A 23,946-nucleotide genomic window follows, 5' to 3' on the forward strand; every position below is an offset into this window, starting at 1 on the left:
AAGAAAGGCGTAGGATTGGGTAGGGCCTAAGGACCCTAACAGCTCCAAGCTTTGAAGGAATAGGAGAGATTCAGCCTGAGCTCGAAGGATGTGTGGGGGTTGGGGCAGGTGGCAGAAGGATGCGGCCTCATGTAAAGTATGGCACAAGCAGAGGCGCGTACAAGGAAGCAATGGAGAGCGGGGGCAGTGGTCTGGATCTGAGCTACTTCTGTGGGTTCTGGCTTCATGACCATAGGACTTTGAGCAAGTTATTTAGTTCTGTGAACATTTGTATCATCATTTTTAAAATGGGAATGGTAATTGTACCCAGCTAGACAGATAGACAAAAACATGGCCTCCCAAAGATATCCATGTCTTGATCCCTATAACTGAGTGTAAATATGCTACCTTACTTGGCAAAGGGGACTTCGCAGATTAAGAATTCTGAGATGGGAAGATTATCCTAGATTATCTGGATGGGCTCAATGCAATCACAAGAGTATAAAGGGAGTTAAGAGAGTCAAAGTGAACAAGGAAATGTGATGCAGAAGCAGAGATCGTAGATTCCTGCTTAGAAGATGGAGGATGGGCCCTGCGCCGAGGCATGCAGGTGGCCTCTGGAAGCTGACAAAGGTAAGGAAAACAGATTCTCCCCTCAGGCCTCCAGCAGAATCACAGCCCCATCAACACCTTGCTTTTAGGACTTCTGACCTCCAGAATTAAAGTAATGCATGTGTGTTTTAAGTCGCCAAGTTTGTGGTAAGTCATTATTTATTATAATTTACTATAAATGTTATATTTACTATGTTGTTATAATTTAGGGAAACTAACAGACTACTTAAGTATGTGTATTAAATGAGATAATGGACGTAATGTGTTTTGCCCGATGTCTGCTCAGTAATACTGGATAGTACTCACTCTCTTCCCAGCCTCATTATAATTGTTCCAACAGGACCCGGTCCCCTACTGGCTCTCAAGTTCCCACATGGGGAATTTGTCAAGGCCCACTCAACCCTGTTGGCCTGGAGAGGAGAGCCACCGAGACCCTGACGCTGTTTCCCACACACGGCCTCAGGGGATGGTTCCGGCACCAGTTCTATTCATTTAACTTCCTCCTTGGTTACTTTCCTCCTTGCCAGAAACCAAATCAACAGAGCCTATCTGGTCTCTTTCCCGAGTTCTCTGCCTTCTGCCTTTCCATATTATTTAAACCCAAATGCTTCAAGACCCACATCATTCAGGAAGCCTCTGCCTGCTCCAACCCTGCATTCCCGCCACTCTGACTCCCTGGGATCAGCCTCAGAATCTGTACCACTCACGTATCCACAAGGCATGTCCTCACAGCAAGATCCAAAGCTGCTTGAGGACAAGGACCAGACACTAATGCTTATACCACCAGGAGTGCTAAGCACGCGATAAATATTCAAGCAAGACCTGTTGCACCAAGAAGATCATGTAGCACAAGTACGAACCAAGTTGAATGTAGAATTGGGCCGCCTACACCACTCTTACCCAGGTGGCCTTGGGCAGGTGGCTTATCCTCTTTGAGCCTCTGTTTCCTTATTAGTAAAATGAGCATAGTAACAATACCTAAGTCGAGGGTTGCTGTGAAGATTATTAAGGCCTCAGTAAACTTGGCTGCGCTTACTCCTGTAATTATTATCAATCTCATCAACCACCTTATCTGTTCTATACCGATGACACAGATCCCCTAGCTAGAAAGCTAATCTCTTATGCACCTATTAGTGGTGCAGCCGGAGCGAGAGTGGTTATTTTTAGACCACATCCCAAATCATCAGCAATGATGCCACCAGTGGCAGCTTCTCTTGTCTGTACAGAGGCGAGTCCCGGCCTTGCCTTTGTCACAGATACAACCCCTTTGAACTGCTCTGCCCTTCTCAGCATTGCCTAATGTTAGAGAGGGCTTGTAAAGATCACTGGTCATAAAGTTAAGGCACTTGGGCCTGGCTCTGCCCTGGGGCCCCTTGGATAATCCCTCGTCCCCTCCAGGCCTTAGTTCCTCCCTGAAAAAGTGGGAGGTTGTCCTAGGTGATTCCTGTTGACCCTTCCGGCCCTGGCGCACCATGAGTCTGTTTAGGCAGCAGCCCCAGAACAGACAAGGCAGAGTGGGTTGGGGAGTCGGGTCAGGAGAGCCCACCACAAGGAGAGGAGAGAAATGGAAGACACAGACAGATCTGGGAAGGGGGGGGGGGGTGGAGAAGGAGGAGACAGAGGAGGAGGAGGGACCACAGGGTGGAGGGGGAGACAGACCCAGCCCAGAGTTCTGAGTGGTTTCCTGTTGCCTGGCTCTAAACCCCTCCGCATTCCCGCAGACCTTCAGACCCGCCGGAGAGAGCTCAGCCTGCTGCCTGCCTGCCACTGAGGTATGCGCGACCCCTGCCCTGCCTTCTCTTCTCCGGTCACATCAACCCCTGCACCCTAGTCACCCGTCCAATGTGTGTACGAGGGAGGGAAAGCTGTGCCAGGAGGTCTGGAATCAGAGACAGGGGTTGTGCTTCTCCTACGGGCTTCACTGCTTCTCTCCTTGAGGGCTGGGGCCCCCGACTCCCTGCCTGCCTGTTGCTTTTCAGGTACAGTCCGTATAACTTGGTCTCCCTTTTAGGTTTGCAGAAAATAATCTCCATATGTCTTGGAGTACTCTCTTTCTGTGTCTGTCTTTGGTTTCAGAGGCTGCCTGCCTGTCCTCTTTGCTCCCTTTGCAAATGTGGCAGCCTCCTCCTTTCCCGGGAATCTGATCTGGTCGCAGCTGCAACAAGGACCGGCTGGCGGCCAGTGTCTGCCTCGCTCCCCACTGGAGAAGAAACTTCTTAGATTTGGTTCTTGGTCAGGGGCTCTTTTCCAAAAGGGACTTAGTATGCATGATAAAGTCACCTCCGGAAGGCTAAGGGGATCTTCATCTTTAATTAGCACCTCTGGGAAGGCTCCTGTTTCCCTCAAATTGTCCCCAAACATACACACAGATTCCTGAGGCACAACCAGTCTGTCTTGGGTTAGGCACCGTTCCCTCCCTGGGCCCCCAGGAGTGCCAACACAGGGACTCACTAGCAGTAGCCCTTAGTGTGTCTAGATCTGAAGACCCCAGACATCTAGTATCCTCCAGCCAGGGTGCCGGGTTCCATGGGAAGCTAGGTGCTGGGAGGATGTGCCGAGAAGGGGGGAAGGGGAAGACAAGGCAGAGAGAGTTCCAGGGCAACTTTTTTCACACCTCCTTGTTTTGAGAAGCCCAAACCCTATCACAGGACTGGTGTCTAGTCTTTTAGGGTTTTGGGTCTTCTTCAGAGGAAACTCTTCCTATCTTTATCCTTTTGGGCTCCATTGGTCGGTTGATGAGTGAACATCCCAAGTCCTGCAGGACACCAAGGGAGAGGGGTGCTGGGATGAGGCATGTCTTGCAAGCAGCCCAGTCTGTCCAAAAGGGAACAGAGAGGCACCCATTTCCCTCAGGAAAGGACATCGTTCTATGTGGAACATGCAGAAAATGTTTTCACCAGCGATTCTCTAAGGTTAAATTTCTACACACCCCAGGGCTGATGGAGAGTGAGAAGCAAATCAGAAGCAGAAAGGCAGACTTTAGGCTCCATTTATGTGTGGTCTTAGGCAAGTGTCTCCTCTGGACTTAGTTTCCCTATCTGTAAAGTAAGAGGATCGGACTTGGCTGTCTCTGGGGTGTCTGATGTCCTCTGAAACTTTCAAAGGAAGGTCTCTTAAACTGGGATTTATGGACTGGACTTTGAATGGGCTTCATGGCATCTACAAGCCCCTTAAAATTTGTGTGTGTGTGTGTGTGTGTGTGTGTGTGTGTGTGTGTGTGTTAGAGACAAACAGAGAGCACAAGAGGGTGTTCGCAGCCTTTACTCTTAAGATATTCTCAAATAGATGCATGACCTCCAAAATAGTCAGAGGGCATGATGTGGGAAAAGTGTGTAGGGACTGGAAGCAAATACATATGGGCAGGAGGGTGAAAATTTTTGAAATGGGAGTGGTCGGGGGAAGATAGAGTTAACTCCGCAGCCATCAGCTGCCACATCGACAAAGCCTGGAGCAAAGGGAGGGAGGGGTGGGGGGGGGGTGCCTGGAGAAGGAATCAACTTTTGAAACTTTCTCCAAGTCCCACCCAACAAAGGCTCTTCTTTGCCATGACTCACTCTAGGAGGAATGCGAGTTGCCACGGTAACCTTTTTTTTTTCCAGGGTCTCCGCCTGCTGGCTGGGAGGGGATGCTGGGAACACTCAAGAGTATATCAGGCTCATTTTGAATGTCCCCCATCCCACTGTGTCCCCAAATACCAGAAAAACAGACTATAGGCCTTGCTCTAATGATACCCAAGGACCCTCCGGGCAGTTGTGGGACTGTGATAAGCTTCCCAGACGTGGTGTTGGAAGACCTAAATTTTAGTTCCACCTCTGCCTCGAAGGTGTCATCTGACCTTGAACTAATCACTTCTCCTTTCTGACCCGTTTCCTCCTTGATTAAAGAGTAGTAGCAGCAGCCACCTCAAAGGGAAATTATATGGGCAAAACGGGACAGTGCACAGGGGAAGAATTTGCTAAATGGTGGCCCTCCCACCTAATGCAATGGGTTTTTATAATCGATGTATTTATGGCATCCAAAGAGTTGGTGAAACCGTTTCTAGTTTTCTTCCTCTGGCAACTCCATCTTGCAAGTTGTATATAACTTCCCTTTACTGAAAGTGCTAAGAGGCATATCAAAAATGTATTGTTTAAATTCATTTTGATGTGGGCACTTTTTTGAGTCCTTCCCAAGAGTGTTGTATCCTTCAGTGTGGAAACAGCACGAGCAGAGGGGGGTCCTCACTCACAGGGAATGACACTGGGAAAGGCCCTTCTCTTCTCTGGGCCTCAGTTTCTCAACCTATTAAATGGGAGAATCTAAGCTAGATGGTCTCCACGTGCCCTTCCAGTTCTGAAGTCCTGCAAACCTAAATCCTGGATGCTGCTTTCATTAGAAGGAGCAGCTGGCCTATATTTTTACCATCTCCTGTTCCCCTAATTAAAAAGGAAACAAGAGAAGAAGGGCCAGGAGTTCTTGGGTTGTATGACGGTCCTGCTAAAATCTTTATCCATCTGTAGAGGCTTGTCAATCAATAGCGTGGCTACGGTTTGCTATTCACAAGAGCAGCTTTCCTTGCTGAAAATAAGCTATAAATAGGAAAGGATGGTGGAGGAAAGGAAAGAGCTGAGGAGGTGACGTAAATAGGAAAATATTTGTTTTTTTGAGGTTATTTAGATAGGTAGCTGAGTGCAGAGAAAAACAGCAACAGACACAAACTCACTAGGATGAACAGTATAAACACTGGTTTCACTGACAGGCACCTACTGGCACAGTAAAAATAACCGCCTTAATATATGAGCAGACCCAGAAGGTCGTGCACTCAGATACTTCTCTCCGAATGACACTTTGACTCATAGACAAGTTCCAGGTGAACATCTTGATGCATATTCAAACTCTGACCCTTGCCTACATAAGCTGAAACAGACATGCTGAGTCAGGCAGACACACACAGGCGCACATACACACACAGCTTCGCACAGAGGTCCTCAAGGCCATAGAGCTTGATGTCTGTAGGGAAAATATGGATGGAGATTACAACTCTCTCCAGAGCTGGGTTCTTTCAGAAACCTGCCGTCAACATGTTTCATCTGGGAATCGCTCTGGGTCATCTTGTGTAAGTTGTGGCATTAGGATAGCACACTGATTGGATCAAAACAAAACAAAACGAGGCTCACGTCTGGAAGTTTAGCTTGCTGTGTGACCTTGAGTTGTTTTCCCTCTCTGGTCCTCAATTTCTCTATCTCTGAAGTCAGAAGCTTGGCAAAGAAGTCTTACAGGGCTGGTGAAATTCGCAGTCCATTGGTGCTGATTACCAGGAGACGGTGTTCTGCATTCAGATGCCACTCCGGACTTTAGGGGCACAGGGCGTGTGATCGATTAGTAATGTCTGCCGCATGCGCAGGAAGAACAGGTTCAGGCATATATGCCACGTATTTCACAGCTTTGGGGTGTGACGGACGGGACACTTTTATTTCTCATCCCCTCCATTTGTGGTCACACGGATGCAGCAGTGGCCCTTAGGGGACGCCAAGGAGGAGAGCCTGAGGCTCCACCCTGGGGCCTCTCCTGACCATGGGGAGACGTGGCATCTTAGATGCCTTTACGGAATCTCAGTCAAGCAGATTCCAGTCTCAGACGCCAAGTCTACTTCTGAGTTGCCCCAGAACTTCTTCGATCCTTGGCTTGAGCACCCAATAATACCCTAAAATTTTCCTTAGTTTCTTTCTTTCTAGCAAGAAATATTAGAAGTAGAAGCAGAGAGTCAAGGAGCAAGTTGGGATATGTGATACCTTGAAAGGCATCTGCCTGAGTTGACACAGAATGTCGGAGTCAATCGAAACCTTAGAGACCACCTTGCCCCAGGATTTTCAGCTGTGCTGGGTGAACCTGGAGATCCTTCAAGGCGTCTCGGGGGATGCCCATGTGTACAGGACTTCCAGCCCCACCTCCGCTTCACGTTTACATGCTTTTGTTTTTTAACTTCGGGATGATTTATTGAATAGATAATAATACATTCATGTTTCCAAAAATGCAAAAGCTTTTTTCCAGCTGTTTCAGATGTTGGACTTCTGTAGAAAGGAAGTCCTGGCTTGCATAATTTTGACCACTGATTTAAAATAGCCTCCTCATTACGCAAGCGAGAGGGGCTAGGTGAGGTCTGGGGAGTAAAGGAGGCTTTCCTAAGTTTACACTGTGAGATGGGCAACGTTGCCAAGAAGACTCGGTCCCAGGCCTCCTGACTTCCACATCAGCTGAGTGGCTGTCTCTGCTCCCTGAGGTGCAAAGAGCCAGTGTGGCCACATCAGCTGCGGTGGCGCCGCTCTGGCCTGGCTCTGCCCTCCTTCTCAGTCCTGGCTTCCTGGCGGGCCTGGCTCATGGGTTCCTTTTTAGCCTCTCGATTTGTTTTCCTCTCTTTGGGCTTGTTTACCACGAACGTGTGTTTTTGGAAGCCTTGTTTCCAAGCCAAACAGTGGGGGCGAGATGCTTGTTTTGCGTCAGCAGCCCAGCGAAGAGGCCAGCCTGGAGGCTGGGCTGGTGTCCCCTACACTGAGGAGCAATGTCTCCTTTGTTCCACCCCAACCCCCTTTCTCCACAAACAAAGAGCTGGGATTCCTGCCCTGGATTTGAGGGGGGCAGAGACCCTGGGATTCTTGGATTTTAAGATGCTCTTCCAAACAACCTTGCTTACTTCTTGTATTCCCTCATGCAAATCGCCCACGAGTCCTTTGAGATAGGTGTGTTATTTCCATTTTAAAGATGGAGAAATGAATTGAGGCCCAGACAGGGAAAGTCACTTTCTAAAGAGCCAGGATTTGAACTGGTACATCCTGTCTCCAGAGGCCTTGAGCTTACCTTTATGCTATGCCGCCTCTAAAAAGTTTACCACCACTCTGTCTAATATGGTAGCCACTAGCCACATGTAGCTATTTAAATCTAAATTAATTAAAATGAAATACAATGAGGAATTCAGTTCTTCCTTTGCAGCAGCAACATTTCAAGCGTTTGATAACGACACGTGGCCAGTAGCTACTACAGTAGACAGTGCGGGCACAGGACATTTTCCTCATCTTGGAAAGTTCAGTTGGACTGCATCGCCTCATCTGAATTACAACTCCGATTCTGTGCTTCACGTTCTTAAAAGTCTATGATTCCAAACATGCAGTCTAAAAGTCTTCGATTCTGAGATTTCCCCCAGTCCTGACATTTCAGTGTCCAGGGAGGGAAATGGACTAGGGGGCAGGCTGTACTTTTCCATCCTCAGAGTCTTTTCAAAGAGAGAGAAGTGACCTCAGCTTCGGGTACCACTGGCAGCCAAGGACAGGATTTCAGCCATCTCCAGAGCAAATAAAGGCAAAGGAAGGGACTCGGCGTAAGAAACGGGAGAAGAAGGTGGCAGAGGGGTGTGGGTGAGCAGTGTCTACATTTGATGACCATCAAGCCAAGGGAAATACACCTCCTGTTCGTCCCCTGGCTCAGGCTACCTCCCCTCTGTGTACTTCGGGCCAGTTCACAGCCTAACTGGACCCCATTCAGGTGAGCCCTTGGGAGGGACTGACCGCCAAGGGAAATTGTGAGTTGGAGAGCCTGCCAGTGCGGAGTGGGGGCTGTCTGGGTCCTCATTCGGCCCCGCCACTCACTCGCTGGGGCTCTTGGCAGATTTCTTCCCTCTCCGGGCCTCAAGTCTTCTCACCTGTACTATAGAGCCAGAAAGACATGCCTTGAACTCCGGGTGGGATGATGGATTATGAAAACATTTCGAAAAGGACAAGCATATGCATCATCACAGACTAAAGAGATACAAAGGAGGGAGTTTTCATTTCAAGCCGGTCATTTGCATGAAGGTGTTTATATTTTCACTAGGCATGCCAGGCCTTGGTTTGATTGGCGAAGGTTGTGTGCACAGCTGATAAGTTCTGAATGATGGATGGCATTTGACCTTGTGTTCTGACCTTGCTGGGGTTACTGTTGCACCCATTAGCTTTACAGGATGGGTGCCTGGCCTCTTTGGCCAGTGGTGTTTTAGAGAACCTCAGAGAGGCACCTCAGGGCTATGCGGTGAGTATGGCTGTACCTCCAAGAACAGTCCAGCTTCCCTCTTGCCCCATCGTCTGGAGGGAGAGGGTTATGAGGTGAGAGGTGCGGCACTGGGCACTAGGAAGAACCCAAAATTTGGAAAATAACCCCCCCCCCCAAGGTTTTGTGCCCTTAACACTCTCACTTTGTGCATTTGTCCCCAACTCCCACACCAGTCTCTGAATATAATCCCTATCGGGCCCAGCCCAACTCCATGAGGAGGTATTTTGTCAGCTTGGAAGAGGCCCGAGTGCTGCACGACCTCCCCTCTCTCAGCCGCAGACTCCTCACCTGCAAAGTGGGCCGAAGAGCCTCCCGTGCCTGTCTGCCCACCTGCCACGTGTCAGGGGCACCAAGGCGACAGTGTGTACGTGACGCCTTTAGAAACTATAAAGCACAGCTAGATTTGGAATTATTTTTCTCTTCTGGCTGCACCGCCGGGGACGAGGGTGGTAGAGAGGGTGAGTGTGCCACTGGGGAAGAAGTCCAGAAGGTGGCGAGGCAGGACAGACGACAGCCGACCTCCCTCTCCCTGGCCAGAGAGGACAGCATGGTCCCTCTGCTCTGATGAGCACTGACTCTGGACAGGGCGGTCTTCCTGGCTCTCCAGCCTGGGCGTATTACCTTTCCAGGCCTAGCTGGGCTATTTCTCTAATAACATGACTTCTCTGTCATTGGAGCCCAGACAAGCTGACATTTTTTGTTTTAGCTCCCAGTCTCACTTTGACCCCTCGACTTCAAATAATCCCAGACAAGTCCTTCATTGATGCTCTCTCTCCTGTTCCATTCGTCTGAAGCCACAGGCAGGAGTTGTTTTGCTTGTGTCTTCCAAATGGGGAAAGAAGAAGGGAGATTTTTCCACCTCTGGCCCGGGGGGAATAAGCCCACAACTGTGTGTGGGAGGGGAACATTCCAAAACCTGCCTGGAAAGGGAAGAAAGGACTTCTCTGGGAGCTGGGGCCATGGTGAAGCCATGCCAAGCTCCCAGGTCCGTTCCTTTAAATTTCTGTTAGTTTTGTATCCTGCACACTCCATAAAACAGGAAGTGAGGTTTTGTGTCTATTTTAATCAAATAAAAGAGCATTATGAAGTCTGTTCTTCCCCTGCCTGTCTTTGCTCCCCAAATACTATAATCCAAGCGAAAATGTCTGAAGACGGAGGGTGATGATGGTGTCAAGACCAGCATGTGCCTGTAACGTTTCAAGGGCCCAGCCTACGATCTCAAAGTTTACCTCGTCTAACTCTCAATTGCTCGAAAGAGGAACCAAGATCCGGAGAAGATGAAAGACATCACCAGTTCGCCGAGATACTATTCAGGTGGAACGAGAACTCCTGGCATTTCGTTCCAAGCCGAGTGTTTTTTTCCCATGATCCCTCCAAGGTGCTTGCTCAGTTGAGAAGTCTTAGAAGGAAGTAGGGATGATGAGCACAATCTGGGAGTTTGTGGGGACGACAGACAATAGAGGGTTGACAGGCCACTGCTCACCTTGACTAAGAGCGGCTTGGGGGCAGAGGAAGCATGTTGTTCTGTTTGGCCATAGGAGGAGAAACAGAGTAGACTAGAGATTTGTGTGAGGGAACTTCAGATCCATTTAAGAAAGACCTTTCCAAAGCCGTTTGAAAATGGAAGCCCATTGAGTTAGAACAAGACATCGAATGTCCCCACCACAGATCCTCTGTGAGGGATGGCATTCTTGGCATAGAATCATCGGAGGAGATTCGGCTCCAAGACCCCTGTCAGCCATGAGTCGCGAGCTCAGCATCTGAAGAGTGAGGTCTTAGCAGTGACCAGGGCAGAGGAGTTTTCTAAATCACCGCTAACATCCTGTGGCTGTGACGGGGAACGAGAACACGCAACACACGCAAGCATTGGGACGGTCTCCCCAGAGAACCGAGTGAAGAAAAACGCGGCCTCCTTCAAGTTTCCCCAGGTCACGCTCCAAGACCACTGCCGTTCTTTGTTTCCGAATATAGACCTCGTTGTCTCAAGAAGCTGCTGCCTGTTAACTTCTCCAGATACAGAGCGGGTAGGAAGGAGGGGGAGGAGGAGGAAGAGAAGAGTTAGTTGGGACGACAGACAAAAAATTTTAGAACATCAGGGATCCGAAGGGCCCTTGAACATGATCTGGGTCAGCACTGCCCTAACTTGATAAACTAGCCAATCACTTTCCCAATTACTTTTTAAAAACTTAAAATAAATGTACTGAGAAAGAAGACTTTGTATCCATAAATGGAAAAATCTGTGTACCTTTGTCATCAATGGAAGGAAGCTATAAAAATAAATACAAAGAAGATAAAACAACTTTGTTGCATTCCGGCAGGATATAGTTTCCTGAGCCGGCTCTGAGCCAGAGGCCTGCTCTCTGTTACAAAGGGAGACAGGGGAATGTTAAAGACATCTTAGCACCAAACCAAGATGTTCTTATAAACTCAGAGTTGAAAGAGAATTGAGTAGAAGCAACTTTCTCCCATGTCTCTCACTATCATTTAATATGTACCATCTAAAATTATCTTACCTATCACAGGAATTCAGCATCAGAAGGAACTCTCCACAGGAAGCCTCCCACTCACTGAAACGTCAATCTCTCTCCTCCCCACAGGGTTCCCATCGCCATGAGGGCCTGGATCTTCTTTCTCCTTTGCCTGGCCGGGCGGGCCTTGGCAGCCCCTGTAAGTACCCAGAGATCATCTCTGCTCGGTCTTCCCTCCCACCACCAGCTGGGGCCATTGAATCTGTCAGCCCTGGATGCTTAGAGGAGACAAGGATTTCTCCATCTTGAGTTATTTATCTTTTTTTTTTTAAAGATTATTTTTTCTTTAATAAGCTCAGGATAAAAATGGAGATGAGGACGATTGGGTGGAGGTTCCAGAGAAGAGAGATTTCCATGTAATGTGACGATTTTTTTTTAGCAGTCAGAGCTTCCCAGAAACAGACTAGGATTTCTGTAGAAGGAGGGAACTGCTGTGGTATATGAGGATTTCCAGTAGTGGGGGGCTGGGGGGGGGGTACTGGTGGGGGTGATGTCAGGCAAGAGAGTGAAGCCACATGTAGAAATGGGTTAGTTTTGAATCAGTGAGAGCTATTTGGTTGCAAGCAACAGACTCCAATCTGACTAACTTAGGGGAGGGTACAGATGTAGGGGTAGATTATAAAATCAAAGGCCTTGGGGAAGACTAGAAGACATTTCCAGGATCTGAGAGGAAGCACTATGGACAGTCTCAGAGAAGTTGCCATCTGAATAGACCTGATGCAACAGTGTTCACATCTTGAGAGAATGTACCAACAAGATATATATAAAAGAGAGCCAGTTTGGCTGAGCTGGAGTCCTGGGCACCTTGACTCACAGTCCCTCCAAGAATTACACTCAGAGGGCCAGTGGTGGTTACCCCAAGCTAAACTAGAAACCCCTACCAGAAGAGGGAGGTAGAAATGTGGGACAGACCAAAAAATACAAAAAACAAAACATTTTCTTTCGACCTGGGATTCCCTCACCCTCTCCTCACTCGGAGGTGTGAGGGACGGTAGTCTCTGGCAATGCTAATCAGGCAGGTAGATTTTGGCAAAAGATCTGACAAGGTTAACATTACTTTTAGAAGCAGCCCCAGGCAGCCAGCGGCCTCAGAGTTTGTTATCTTGCTTCTCTCTCTACTCCAAGTTGACATGGCAAGAAGAACTGCCAAATAAAATAATAATAGTAATAATAATAATAATAATAATAATAATAAATAATAATAATATCATCACACTTGTGAGGAAGAGAATGACATCTGTGAAAATTCAGCGTTCATCCCCTCTGGGTCTGCTTTCCCGCCTACGAAATGGGAGGAGGTGGTCCGCATCAGCGGTTTTCAGACTTTACAGGTGTCAAAGCAATGGCGATGTGTTCCAAGCTAAAGCTCAGACAGATGCCTCAGGTGTAAAATATACCAATGCAGAGGCGCTCCGCTGGTCCATGGGGTCCCACGTTTGACTTCTCCTTGCTTTCCTCACCTCCCCCATGGCGGTGCCTGAGGCGCAGCCCTGGGAACATCCAATGAGCTGCTGTCCCAGCTCACTGGCTTTAGAGTCCCAGGCCAGAGGCCCTTCAGCCCTTGATCCTGACCTCTCTGAACCCGATTTCCTCTTCCCAGCAGCAGCAGGAAGCCCTGCCTGACGAGACGGAGGTAGTGGAGGAGATGGTGGCTGAGGTATCTGAGGTAGGTGGGTGGTGGCCCCAGGTTCCCAGCCCTTCTCTGACTACATCCAGTACCTGGGAAAACCAGACAGGGACTGTGGGTCTCACCCTGGAACAGGACATTTGTCCCTTTCCCACGTGCACACAGACTGACATAAATCCTACATATCCTCCAATCCTCGACACACTCCTGAATGCTTCCCTAACCTTCAATGGAACCCTATACTTGGAAGCTATAAAATTGTGCAAAGTTTTAGTTTTTAAGCTGTGGGACCATTTTTCTTAGATGACCTCCCAAGTCTCCCCATACATGGAACAGATAAAAGGGGGGCTGCCCTGTGTGTCTGGCCGGGGTGGCGGGCTTGGCACACCCCCTCTCATCCTAACAGCCCCAGTGGCATCTGAGGCATCTCATTAGACTCCAGGAAACTACGAACACAGTTGGCCGATATGATAAAATCTAAATCTGGGCCTGGCATCTGTGCTCTCTGTGGCCGGGGCCCAGCACATCATTCCAGTTTGTTTCTCACCATCCCCTGTGGCTACCCAAAGCTCCGGGGAGTCCCCTCCAGCCCGCGCCGCCTTCTTCCAGGTCTGGGGTGGGGAGAGGCCATCTGACTCATTCTTCTCCCTTTACCCCAGGTAACTGTGGGAGCCAACCCCGTCCAGGTGGAAGTAGGAGAATTTGATGAAGGTGCCGAGGAAGCTGAAGAGGAGGTGGTAGCTGAAAGTAGGTCCCTTCCCCATGTCTTGTTACATCCCGTCTTTGGCCTCTGCTACCTGGGCCTGGGATGTGGGGACAGCCTACGTGAGGTTCCTTCCCAAGGAAATGCAGGGTGGGGTCCTCCGAGCAGGGTGGGCTGTGGAGGAGAAATGGCTCTGACTTAAAGGTTAGAAATAGTCTCTGAAATCTGGGAAAGATCTATTTACGGCCAGGCTGTCTTATGCTGCGAGCAGCGGGAAGGGAAGCGCCTCGGCTGGAAGTGACCTCTCCCCTCACAGCGCTTTGCCCTGATCCCAAAGTCGGAATCTCAGTGAGGCCGCCGGTTACATGAGCTCCGCGATGGCCACCACCTTAGCCCCAGCCCCACATAGGAGCAGACGTGAGAGTACCTCCAAAGCTTTCACACTCATTAGCTTATTTGACTTTCACACAGTCATGAGGAAATAAGGCCTGGAAACATGACATAAATCGTGTAATAATAACTACCCATGGAGTTAGCACCAGAGGAAAAGAAGTGACCTGGGGCCTCTGGCTCCAGCCCACTGTGCTGGCACCTCCTTCCCGCATCACACCTCGAAGGGTCAATGGCATGGACTTTACAGGCAAAACCACCAAGGTTTGCATCTAGACTTGGGGGCCACTATGCAGTGCCCTCAGACAGCTCGCTTAGCTCCCCTGAGCCTCAGCTTCCTCATTTCTTAACATGACGATGATGGAGATGGCAGACCCTCGCCCCGGGGCTGCGGGAGGATTGTGAGATGAGGCATAAGGGCACTTGGCTCAGTGCCTCCAGAGCAGGCCTCTAATAAGAGAGAACAAAAAACCCCCAAGTCAAGCATCGGGAGGAAAAGGCTAGATTGAGCTCGCATCCTGAGGGCACCGTTTTTGTTGGAGCAGTGGGCCCTCTACTGAATCATGTTCCTTCCACCTCCACATCCACCTCATCCGGTGTTTACCAGACAAGCCGGGGCCTATTGTCCACTGTGGGCCTGGGGCTCTTCTCCCTTTTCCTCTATAGCCTTTCCAGTCTGTTTTGCGGGGTCTCACAGCTCCCTGGCTCCGTGAGGAGAGATGATTTTTCCATTCATTCTAGAAAGTCTATTCTAGAATCCAAAAATACCTCTCCAGGATTGATCAGCTGAGAGCTGAGAACACAACGGTTGCTTTGATCTTTGGGGGAGCCCTATGTCATCTGGCGTGTCTGGGTCCCAGACTGAACCCACAGTTCCCCCATAATGTCCTTGACCATAACCTCAGATTGAATCTCTAATTCCCAGACTGAGCCAACTGCTTCTCTAAATGCCGATTGCTGGGCTCGGCAGAAGGAAAGGGAGGACTCAGGGCCACCCAAAACCCAGAGTGTGGGCCACGGCCGAGGACTTCTGCCCAAGAATCAGTGCGGATTGGGTTGGGGTGAACGTGCTAGCCCAGATGGCACTGACTGCATGCCCTTGCACTCTGCCAGACCCCTGCCAGAACCACCACTGCAAACACGGCAAGGTGTGTGAGCTGGATGAGAACAACACCCCCATGTGCGTGTGCCAGGACCCCACCAGCTGCCCTGCCCCCATTGGCGAGTTTGAGAAGGTGAGCACTGACGAGCGGGGGCGGGGGGACTGGGCCCTTCCCAACGCAGGGCGTCTGTGCAGAAAACTGTGGGCTTGGTCATTCTACCGAGCAGCTCCAATCTCAGAGGTCCCCTCACTAGATCTAGTCACAGCACAGAAGTGGAGGTGAGTCAGAGGCGAGGCTCTGCCTGTCACTGGATCTCTCCAGCAACCAGCAAGAGCAATACACCGGACTCAGAAGAGAACACGACAACATCGGGCCAACTGAGACAGGGGATTTCTTGACAGGCGAGCAACTTAGCAAAGCTTTAGGTCCAAAAATGTGGGTTCTGAGTCAGTCTGAAGGTTGACTTCAAACGCCACCCCTACCACTTGTTAGCTGTGACACCTTGGCTAAGTTGCTGAACCTCCCTAAGTCTCAGTTTTCTCATCTCCAAAAAGGGGCTAGAAAGAGCCCTCATCTCACACAGCCGTTGGGGGGGTTTGTCAGATAACGCATGGTACTTACTTAGTAAGTACCCAATACGTGCTATTAAAAAAAAATCTTTCAAACTTGTCCATTCTTCTCCCAATAGGACTCATCCAGCCATCCATCCAACCAAGTAAATATTTATTGAGTGCCCACTCATGCCAACCATTATGGTAGTAGTGACCTAGCCTAGGACAGCACATCTAGTACCAGTATTATTCCCACAACCTCGCATGTGGGCTCTCCATCTTCGCTCTCTCCCTAATACAAGGTATCCTCTGTGTTGCAAATTTTAGCATCATTATCAACTCTTCCCTCCTCGTCACCTCCCCCAACCCACTGGTCACCAATGGCCATCAATTCTCCCTCCACAGTGATGTATAAGCAATACTAGGTACATGTATGTGCAGGAGGCCCCACACGAGGCTCCCCCTCTCCTCACGAAGCCAATCACTGCCACTGCCCTCGTTCAGCCACCGGCATCTCTGCTTGGCTACCCCCATGTGCGGAGATATATTAGGAGTACTCACGTGACCCAGAAAACAGTTGGACAGACTCACACCCAAGATTTGTTACAGTGATCATATAAAGGATACACAGCAGAATCGTAAGGAACAAGACACAGGCAAAGCCTGGAGGAATCCATGCGTAGGATTGCTTACTCTTTTCCTACCCCCATGAGGGGTCTCACCAAACACACTCTTTCCCCAGCTACAGAGATGCAGCCACATGTGGGCTATATTTTTGCCCAAGGAAGCCCATTACGGACTCAGTGCTCAAAGTTTTAATTGCAGGCTGGTCACACAGGCACCCTCTGTTCAGCACGTACCCAAATTCCAGACTCCCAGGAGGAAAGCAGGTACTCGGCATAAACCACATTGTATGAGTGGTCTAGGCACAGTGAGACACTTTTCCATTTGTGGAAATTTTTATCACAGTACAGGGAACTGTTTACCAGCTAAGGTCTCAAATGACAGCCAGGGACCAATTTTACAAGCAGGGCTTTTTAAGGATAACGATTCCTGCTGTTCTCTTTTCTGCACACTCTGCCTTTTTGCCACCCTCATCTTTAATTCACCCTTTTCATATCTTCTAGGTTTGTTTTCCCTTATCTCAGGCCTGAATCAGTCACGCCTCTGCTCAAAGGCCAACATCGGCCTGGGAGCCCAAAGACTGGGTTCTTGTCATATAGTCTATTCACCACTAACTCACTGTATGACCTTGGGCTAATCCTGTTCCTTGCTTGGCCTTCAGCGTCTCCATCTCTGAAGTGGGCAAGGATGGTAGCACCAGTGAGGGGCTTTGGGAATGAAGGCGAGGTGCTCTATGCTTTGCCCACAGGTGTGCAGCAATGACAACAAGACCTTCGACTCCTCCTGCCACTTCTTTGCCACCAAATGCACCCTGGAGGGCACCAAGAAGGGACACAAACTCCACCTGGACTACATTGGATCCTGCAAATGTGAGTCTCCTTGGTCCCTCCAGCCTCCCTTTTTGGGGAGAGACCCCTGAACTGGCACAGATGCTGACTCTGCCACTCTCGTGATGTGAGACCTCGGGCGAGTCTCTTCCCCTGCCTGAGCTTTGGAGTTCCCATTTACGAAATGATGACTGTCTGTGGGTGGGGTCCTCTCAACTCTGCACTCGGCACATCTCACGGGAAGGACTGAACAGTCGTGGAAGCACGAGAGCAGGGAGAATTTCTTTTCTCTAATGATGAGGAAGTTCCCCTCAGGGGCTAACCCAAATCTTTCCCACTTTAACCTTGTAAAGCAAAAACGATGTTCCACCTGGCCGATAAAGAGTTTTTAAAATATTGGAGAGAGCCACTCAGCTGTGCAGAATGCAGAAAGATGGAGGGGAAAACCGAGTTCTCCTGTGGTTAGCCCTACGCTCCCAGTTACTCTCCAAACGGAGCCTGGGCGGTAAAATAGGCCAGGCCTGGAGAAGGAGGGCTGGGGGAGGCATGTAGGAATTCTTGCGCAGTGAGACGGAGGAGTGTGCCAAGGAACCTTTTACCAAGTGGCTCTACTGTCCTCTGGGGCCTATTTATTCTCTCCAGCTCCTAGTGTTTGCATCACAGAGGGGGCTTTCCATAAGTCCAAGGATGAGGGAGGGACAGGCCCCTGAGCCCTGGATGCTGAATGAGCTTCTGATCACGTGGCCTTGAGCAAGTCCCTTTTCTCCACACTGACCTCTAATAGGTCCAGCAGGAGGGTGGACTTGGATGAAATCTCCAGGTCCGACATTCTGGGATTCTAAGTTCTAAAGACCAAGATAGAATTATTTATTACTAAGAATGTTCCAGTGGGCAAACATTGCTGACCCCCCTGACCCCACCCCTACCCCACTGCTGACCCCCCTGACCCCACCCGTACCCCATCACTCCCACTGAGCTGGGACTGTGGATCGATGTTATTCCTCGGCCTCCCAGCTTCGAACACCTTCCAACGGCGGACATCGCCAGTGCAGGTCCTGGGCCTCTGCGTCCAGGGCCCACCACCCGGAAGAGCAAGCACCCCTGCAGTGAACCACGTCCCTTAGCAGACCAGGGCAAGGCCACAGAGCGGCAGACGTGCCTTCACACTCTTCCACTCACAGAGCTTTCTCCCCCACACGCAATCTCATTGGCTCGCGTTGGGTGAAGACACTGAGACCCAGGGAGGCCGGGCCAGTGTGCCGAGTCACTGATTGAAGCGCGTTGTAGGAGGAAGGCGGGGCGTGGGGTGAGCGGCTCAGCCAGCATATTGGCCCTCAGGCAGGGAGATTCGGGGTCAACACTGACCACCCTTGTGTTCTGGACCCCAGACATCCCCCCATGCCTGGACTCTGAGCTGACTGAATTCCCCCTGCGCATGAGGGACTGGCTCAAGAACGTCCTGGTCACTCTGTACGAAAGGGATGAGGACAACAACCTTCTGACCGAGAAGCAGAAGCTGCGAGTAAGTAGCCTTTTGCCAGCCTCTCCCAGGGAGCCTGGCTGGCCCTGAGCTGGCTGGCTCCCGGCCATGGACTGGTGGACAGCCACAGTCCCAGTCCTAGAACTAGGCCACCAAGCATAAGCTTACATCCCTGCTCTGCCAAGTGCCTTTATTTATCCTGGGCACTAGGACACAGACTTCTCACTGCCTTTGGAGGTTCGTAGTGCATTCTCGTCTTAAAGGCTCTGAGAAGTTCTGTAATGAAGAGACATGCTCACTTTGCTTAGCCCAGTGTTCACAGGAGATGCAATAACCCTATTCTTTTTTCCTTCTGAGTCTATGGATCTTAAACTTAAATAGACACATTAAGCACTTGGAGTGCTAATAAAGTATAGCTTCCTGGGCCCCACCCCAGGCCAACTGCATCAATGCCTCTGTGAAGGCCCAGGAAGCTGCATTTTAACATGTTCCCCAGGTCACTTTGATGTGGCAACTCTATAGAGAACCGTTTGAGATCACACCAGGCTTTTACTTTCATGGATGAGATGCTGGTACCCATCCGTGCCACCTCTTTTCCCTCATTTTGAACCTTGGGGTTGGCTGATCTCTGCCTACTCTGGCCTCCTGTCTGGCTGGACGGTTTCCCTAGACCGTCTGTCACACAGGTCTCTGTTCCAACAGGTGAAGAAGATCCACGAGAATGAGAAGCGCCTGGAGGCTGGAGACCACCCTGTGGAGCTGCTGGCCCGGGACTTCGAGAAGAACTACAACATGTACATCTTCCCTGTGCACTGGCAGTTCGGCCAGCTGGACCAGCACCCCATTGATGGGTAAGACCCCGGGCCCTCAGGATCACAGAGGGCTGCTCTGCCTTTGCCCTGGAGTGCAGTCACAGAGCAGAGCTGATAGGTGCACTACTCGTGACGGCCAGAAACCTCTCAGTGCCCTCCGATGCTCCCAGCCCTGGAGCCCACAGTTGGCCTAGAGGCTGGGGCGGGAAAGAACAGGCATCCAGAGAAAGGAAGCAGAACTGGGAGGAAGAAAATCATTAGACACTGGGTATCTATTAGGAGAGAGAGTGTGAGTTGCAAAGGAGTGCCAGACTCCCAAGGGGGTGCTGCAGGCCAAGGGTGGGGCAGTCTCTATGCTAACAGTCCTTCAGCCTCAACAGGGCAGACTTGACTAAGAGTTCTTAAAAATTCACAGAGCCAGTCCCATCCCCGCAGTAAGCCCATGGTTTGATTGCTCTTGCCTCTTGTCCGAATGAGTTATGAAGGGCTGTGTCACTGCATTGCAGAGTAGACAGGCAGTAGGTCAGTGAACGGACACTTACTCAGCGTCTATAATGTACCCGGCACTATTCTAGGTAGGGGACTTAACAGCAATCAGAACCGACAGTCCTTGTCGCGGGGGGCTCACACCGTGAGGGGTGATCTGCGTAGCCTCACAATCGAAGGAGAAAGTTAAAAAGGCTCACGAAAGCTGCTGCGGCGGTGGCTTGGCCAGCTGTGGCTGAGCAGGGGCTGTCACCCTCACCACAGCCTTCTCTTGCTCTACGTCCTGGAGGAGCACAGCACCCTGCTCACATGCCTGGGGAGCTCCTGGTGCCCAGAGACGTTCCTCTCCAGGAGGCTCACCCCTCACCCTGGCCCCGGCCTGTGTGCCTGGAGCCTGGCCACCCTCTCGGGGATCCCGAGTGACTGGGGTCTCCTGAGTTCTGGGAAACTCCCTGCTGCTTCTCTCCCAGGCTCTTTTCATGGCTGAGATCCAACTGAGTCACTCACTGGGGGAGGAGAGGGGGCGGGGAGGAGGGAGTCAGAAGGACATCTGGAGCTAAGGCCGAGCAGCTGAACCCCCCACCCCCCCTCAAGGAAGGGGCCCGGAGGGAGGCTTCCAGGTGGAGCTGCAAGGACCGTGGGTCTGGCAGGGTGCTGGCCTGGGCCTGGGGATCCATCCTCCCCCTCCTCTTGTCCCAGAGCTTCACGGTGACCTTGCCTGAGTCCCTACCCTTCCCTGGGCCTCATTTTTCCCACCAGTATATAATGAAAGGGAAGGGGGCAGATTAGGTGGGGCATGGAGGGTCTGGGAATTGAAGAGAAAATCGGAGTAATGTGCAGCCCCTTGGGGAAGTGTTTTAAGGACAACTCATTGAGAGCTGTGGGAAACAAGGAAAAAAGTCATACATGTGCTCTGGACTCAAGGCCAACTGGAATAGGAATGGAGGACAGTGGGAGAGAAGTAAGGCCTCCCTCTCACACACCACATGATATACAAAAAAAAAGAAAGCTCTATGGGAAAGGTTAGCGCTCCCTTTGACCTCCTTTCCTATGCTCCTCCCCGGAAGTCAGCACTCTCATCATTTCAATGTGTTTTCTCTGCATTTGCATCTATATAAATGCGTCTATAGGAAACATACATTGCTGTTTCGTACCAGATTTTGATCTACCAATGGGAGAGGTGCTGAATATTTTCATTAGAAGTTTCTCTGCCCCCGCAACACTCAACCAATTAGCAACCAATTAAATGCACCAAGAGACTTTTGTCATGAGCCCAGGGGACCTCAGAACTGGAAAGGCCCTTAGACATTACGGTCAACTCCTCCCCTTTTCATGGATGGGAAAACTGAGGCTCAGCGTGGAGCAGCGCTGTGCTGAGTCCCACAGCAGGTCAGTGGCTTTCCCACGCCTCAGACCCTTCCCACTTCCTTGCAGGTACCTGTCCCACACTGAGCTGGCCCCACTGCGTGCACCCCTCATCCCCATGGAGCACTGCACCACCCGCTTTTTCGAGACCTGTGACCTGGACAACGACAAGTACATCGCTCTGGATGAGTGGGCCGGCTGCTTCGGCATCAAGGAGAGTGAGTGTGCGAGCAGCGGGGCTGCTGGCTTCTTCGTTCTTCCTCCTCATCTGCGAATCTGTCCTCTCAGCCCATCTTGGTTCTCTGTGCCTAGTGAACTCGCATCTGCTTTGCCTGTCTGGGTGGGCCTTGCTCCCTCAGGTGACTTCCTGATCCTTCTCTATCAGGCCCGTCCTTTCTCTTCCCCTTCCTCAAGCATTAGCACTCACTCTGCACCTAGCACTATTTTGGGAACTGGCAGGCACCTAGAGAGGACACAGGAAGTATAACTTGGTGTGTAAGTGACAGAGACAGGAAGACCAAAGTTCTCAGTCACCGACTTCCTGGGTGACCTTGGACTGGTCACCTGGGCCCTGGCCCTGGGGATGGGTAGGATCAACTGCTGGGAAGGGTGTCTTCATCCACATGCTCTGTTTTCTTGTTTACAGAGGATATCGACAAGGATCTCGTGATCTAAATCCACGCCTTCCCGCCTTCCGCAGTACCGGATTCTCTCTTTGACCTTCCCCTGCCCGTTTCCCCCAATGTTTAAAATGTTTGGATGGTTTGTTGTTCTGCCTGGAGACAAGGTGCTAATATAGATTTAAATGAATACATTAACGGTGCTAAACATGGAAATCGTAACCCGAGGCATGACATTCTTCGTTGTAACTGCTATCAAGGCCTCTTGCTCACCGACTGACAAGTCCTCTCGCTCACCTACTAATGGGCCCATTTTTCTCTGGCCATTTGAAGCACTGCCCATTGTCTCAGTGGCACATGGGTGGGAACTTTGATCTGCTCACATCTGCCTTCAACGCATATCACATCTTCAGATTTCCTATTTCTCTGTTTGAAACTAATACTCACCAAATCAGACTTTTATGTTAATTTTTATTTCAAGGTATTGGCTGTCAGGGGGTATTCCCCACATGGCTGGAGGTGGGCAAAGAAAAGCAATAGACATGTGATGTACAAGGACGTTTCTGGGACTAGAGGAGACCAGTGGCAGGAGAAATTCCTGGAAAACCCACCAACCGGAACCACACATAACCAGTCTTATTTCCCTGGGGCTGTAGGTGAGAGTAAGAACCCGAGGCTCTGTTCTGAAAACATATATAAGCCCTTACTTAAACCAGCTCCTTGCCATTTCCCCCCTCATTTTTCAGGGCCACTTCTGTTCACATTAGGCTGTTTGTTCAAACTTTTGGGAGCTGTGGACCATCATTTTTCTGGAATCCAACAAGCCTCTGGGGGGTTGATCACCACAACCTACAAGGCTTTCGCCCTTCTGTTTTGGGGAGATTCAGGGTTGGGAGGCTGTTTCGACCAGGAAGATCAAAATCAAGAGTGAGGCAGGTGTAGAAAGTTGTAAAATAGAAAAAATGGGAGTTGGTGAATTGGTTTTGTTTTTTGTATTTTCCACATTTGGATGGCTGTCATGGGGAGGGGTGTCTTGCCCTCAGTTTCTAGCATGTTCCTCTTTTCTCTCCTCTCCACTCTTTTTCTTCTATTAATCAAGAGAAACTTCAAAGTCAATGGGATGGTCAGATCTCACAGGCTGAGAACGTTCACCTCCAAGCATTTCATGAAAAAGCTGCTTCTTATTAATCATGCAAACTCTCACCATGATGTGAAGAGTTTGACAAATCTTTCAAAATAAAACGTAATGACTTAGAAACTGCCTTCCTGAGTGATTTTGCATGTGTCTGAGTGACCTCATTACTCTGACATGCAGACATGGGACATATGTGTCTGTCTATAACTGCACAAATGCAAAACTTTGCATTATTATGCTTTTGTACACACGTGTGCACATAGAAGCTTATTTATACACAGGGAATGTATGGTTCTTGCAAGCACAAATTTGGCTTACTTTTAATTTTATGACCTGTGGGCTGACCCTTTTTATTACTGTACTTCATTATCAGAAGCACCAAGCTAAGCAAGTATCTTCTTTCAGTAACCATTCATCCATCCATCCATCCATCCATCCATCCACCCATCCACCCACCCACCCACCCACCCATCCATCCACAAATGTTTATGATGTACCTACTATGTACCAGGTCCCATGCCAGCTGCTAGAGACACAACTGTAGCAAAGCAGAAAATACATTTGTTCTTCTGGAACTTATGGTCTAGTGAGGAACAAACAGTTGCACAGCTAAACATAAATTACAAGCCGTGATAGGTGCAATGAAGGAGGAATATAAGAAACCACAACTGTGTGTAACAGGACACGCCATTATCCTAGAGTCATAATGTCCCATTTGGTAGCCACTACCCATTTGCGAATACTTAGATTTAAGTTTAAATGAATTAAAATTAAAAATTCAGTTCCTCAGGAAACACTAGACATTTCAAGTGCCCAAGAGTCACATGTGGCTACTGGGGACCCTGTTGAGCGGGGCAGACTAGAGCACCTTCATCATTGCAGATGATGAAATTGGATAGGGCTGTTCTAGGGCCTCTGGGAAGCCTTGAGAAAATTTGAGCTGAGTCACAAAGGAAGAGAAGAAATAAAGCGTATGGGTGGAGGAGATGGGAAAGAAAAGAGGGAGGGAAAAGCATTCCAGGCAGAGGGAACGGAACGTGCAAAGG

General features: G+C 49.9%; 1 protein-coding gene across 2 annotated transcripts; it reads left to right on the top strand.

The window, feature by feature from the left end:
* Positions 1 to 2,225: 2,225 nt before the first annotated feature.
* On the top strand, positions 2,226 to 23,027 carry SPARC (secreted protein acidic and cysteine rich). 2 transcript variants are annotated; one of them, XM_016118759.2, is made up of 10 exons: positions 2,226 to 2,363; positions 11,247 to 11,316; positions 12,778 to 12,843; positions 13,464 to 13,551; positions 15,011 to 15,132; positions 16,924 to 17,044; positions 18,391 to 18,524; positions 19,185 to 19,333; positions 21,215 to 21,363; positions 21,792 to 23,027. In XM_016118759.2, the coding sequence occupies exons 2-10, from the start codon at positions 11,260 to 11,262 to the stop codon at positions 21,818 to 21,820; spliced, it is 915 nt and encodes a 304-aa protein (XP_015974245.1). In that variant the 5' UTR covers positions 2,226 to 2,363; positions 11,247 to 11,259; the 3' UTR covers positions 21,821 to 23,027. The 2 variants fall into 2 exon arrangements, with proteins under 2 accessions (XP_015974245.1, XP_015974246.1); XM_016118760.2 differs by having other exon boundaries at positions 12,781 to 12,843.
* Positions 23,028 to 23,946: the final 919 nt, after the last annotated feature.

This window comes from Rousettus aegyptiacus, unplaced genomic scaffold, assembly GCF_014176215.1.
Source record: "Rousettus aegyptiacus isolate mRouAeg1 unplaced genomic scaffold, mRouAeg1.p scaffold_m13_p_7, whole genome shotgun sequence".
In the NCBI taxonomy this organism is placed as follows: Eukaryota; Metazoa; Chordata; class Mammalia; order Chiroptera; family Pteropodidae; genus Rousettus; species Rousettus aegyptiacus.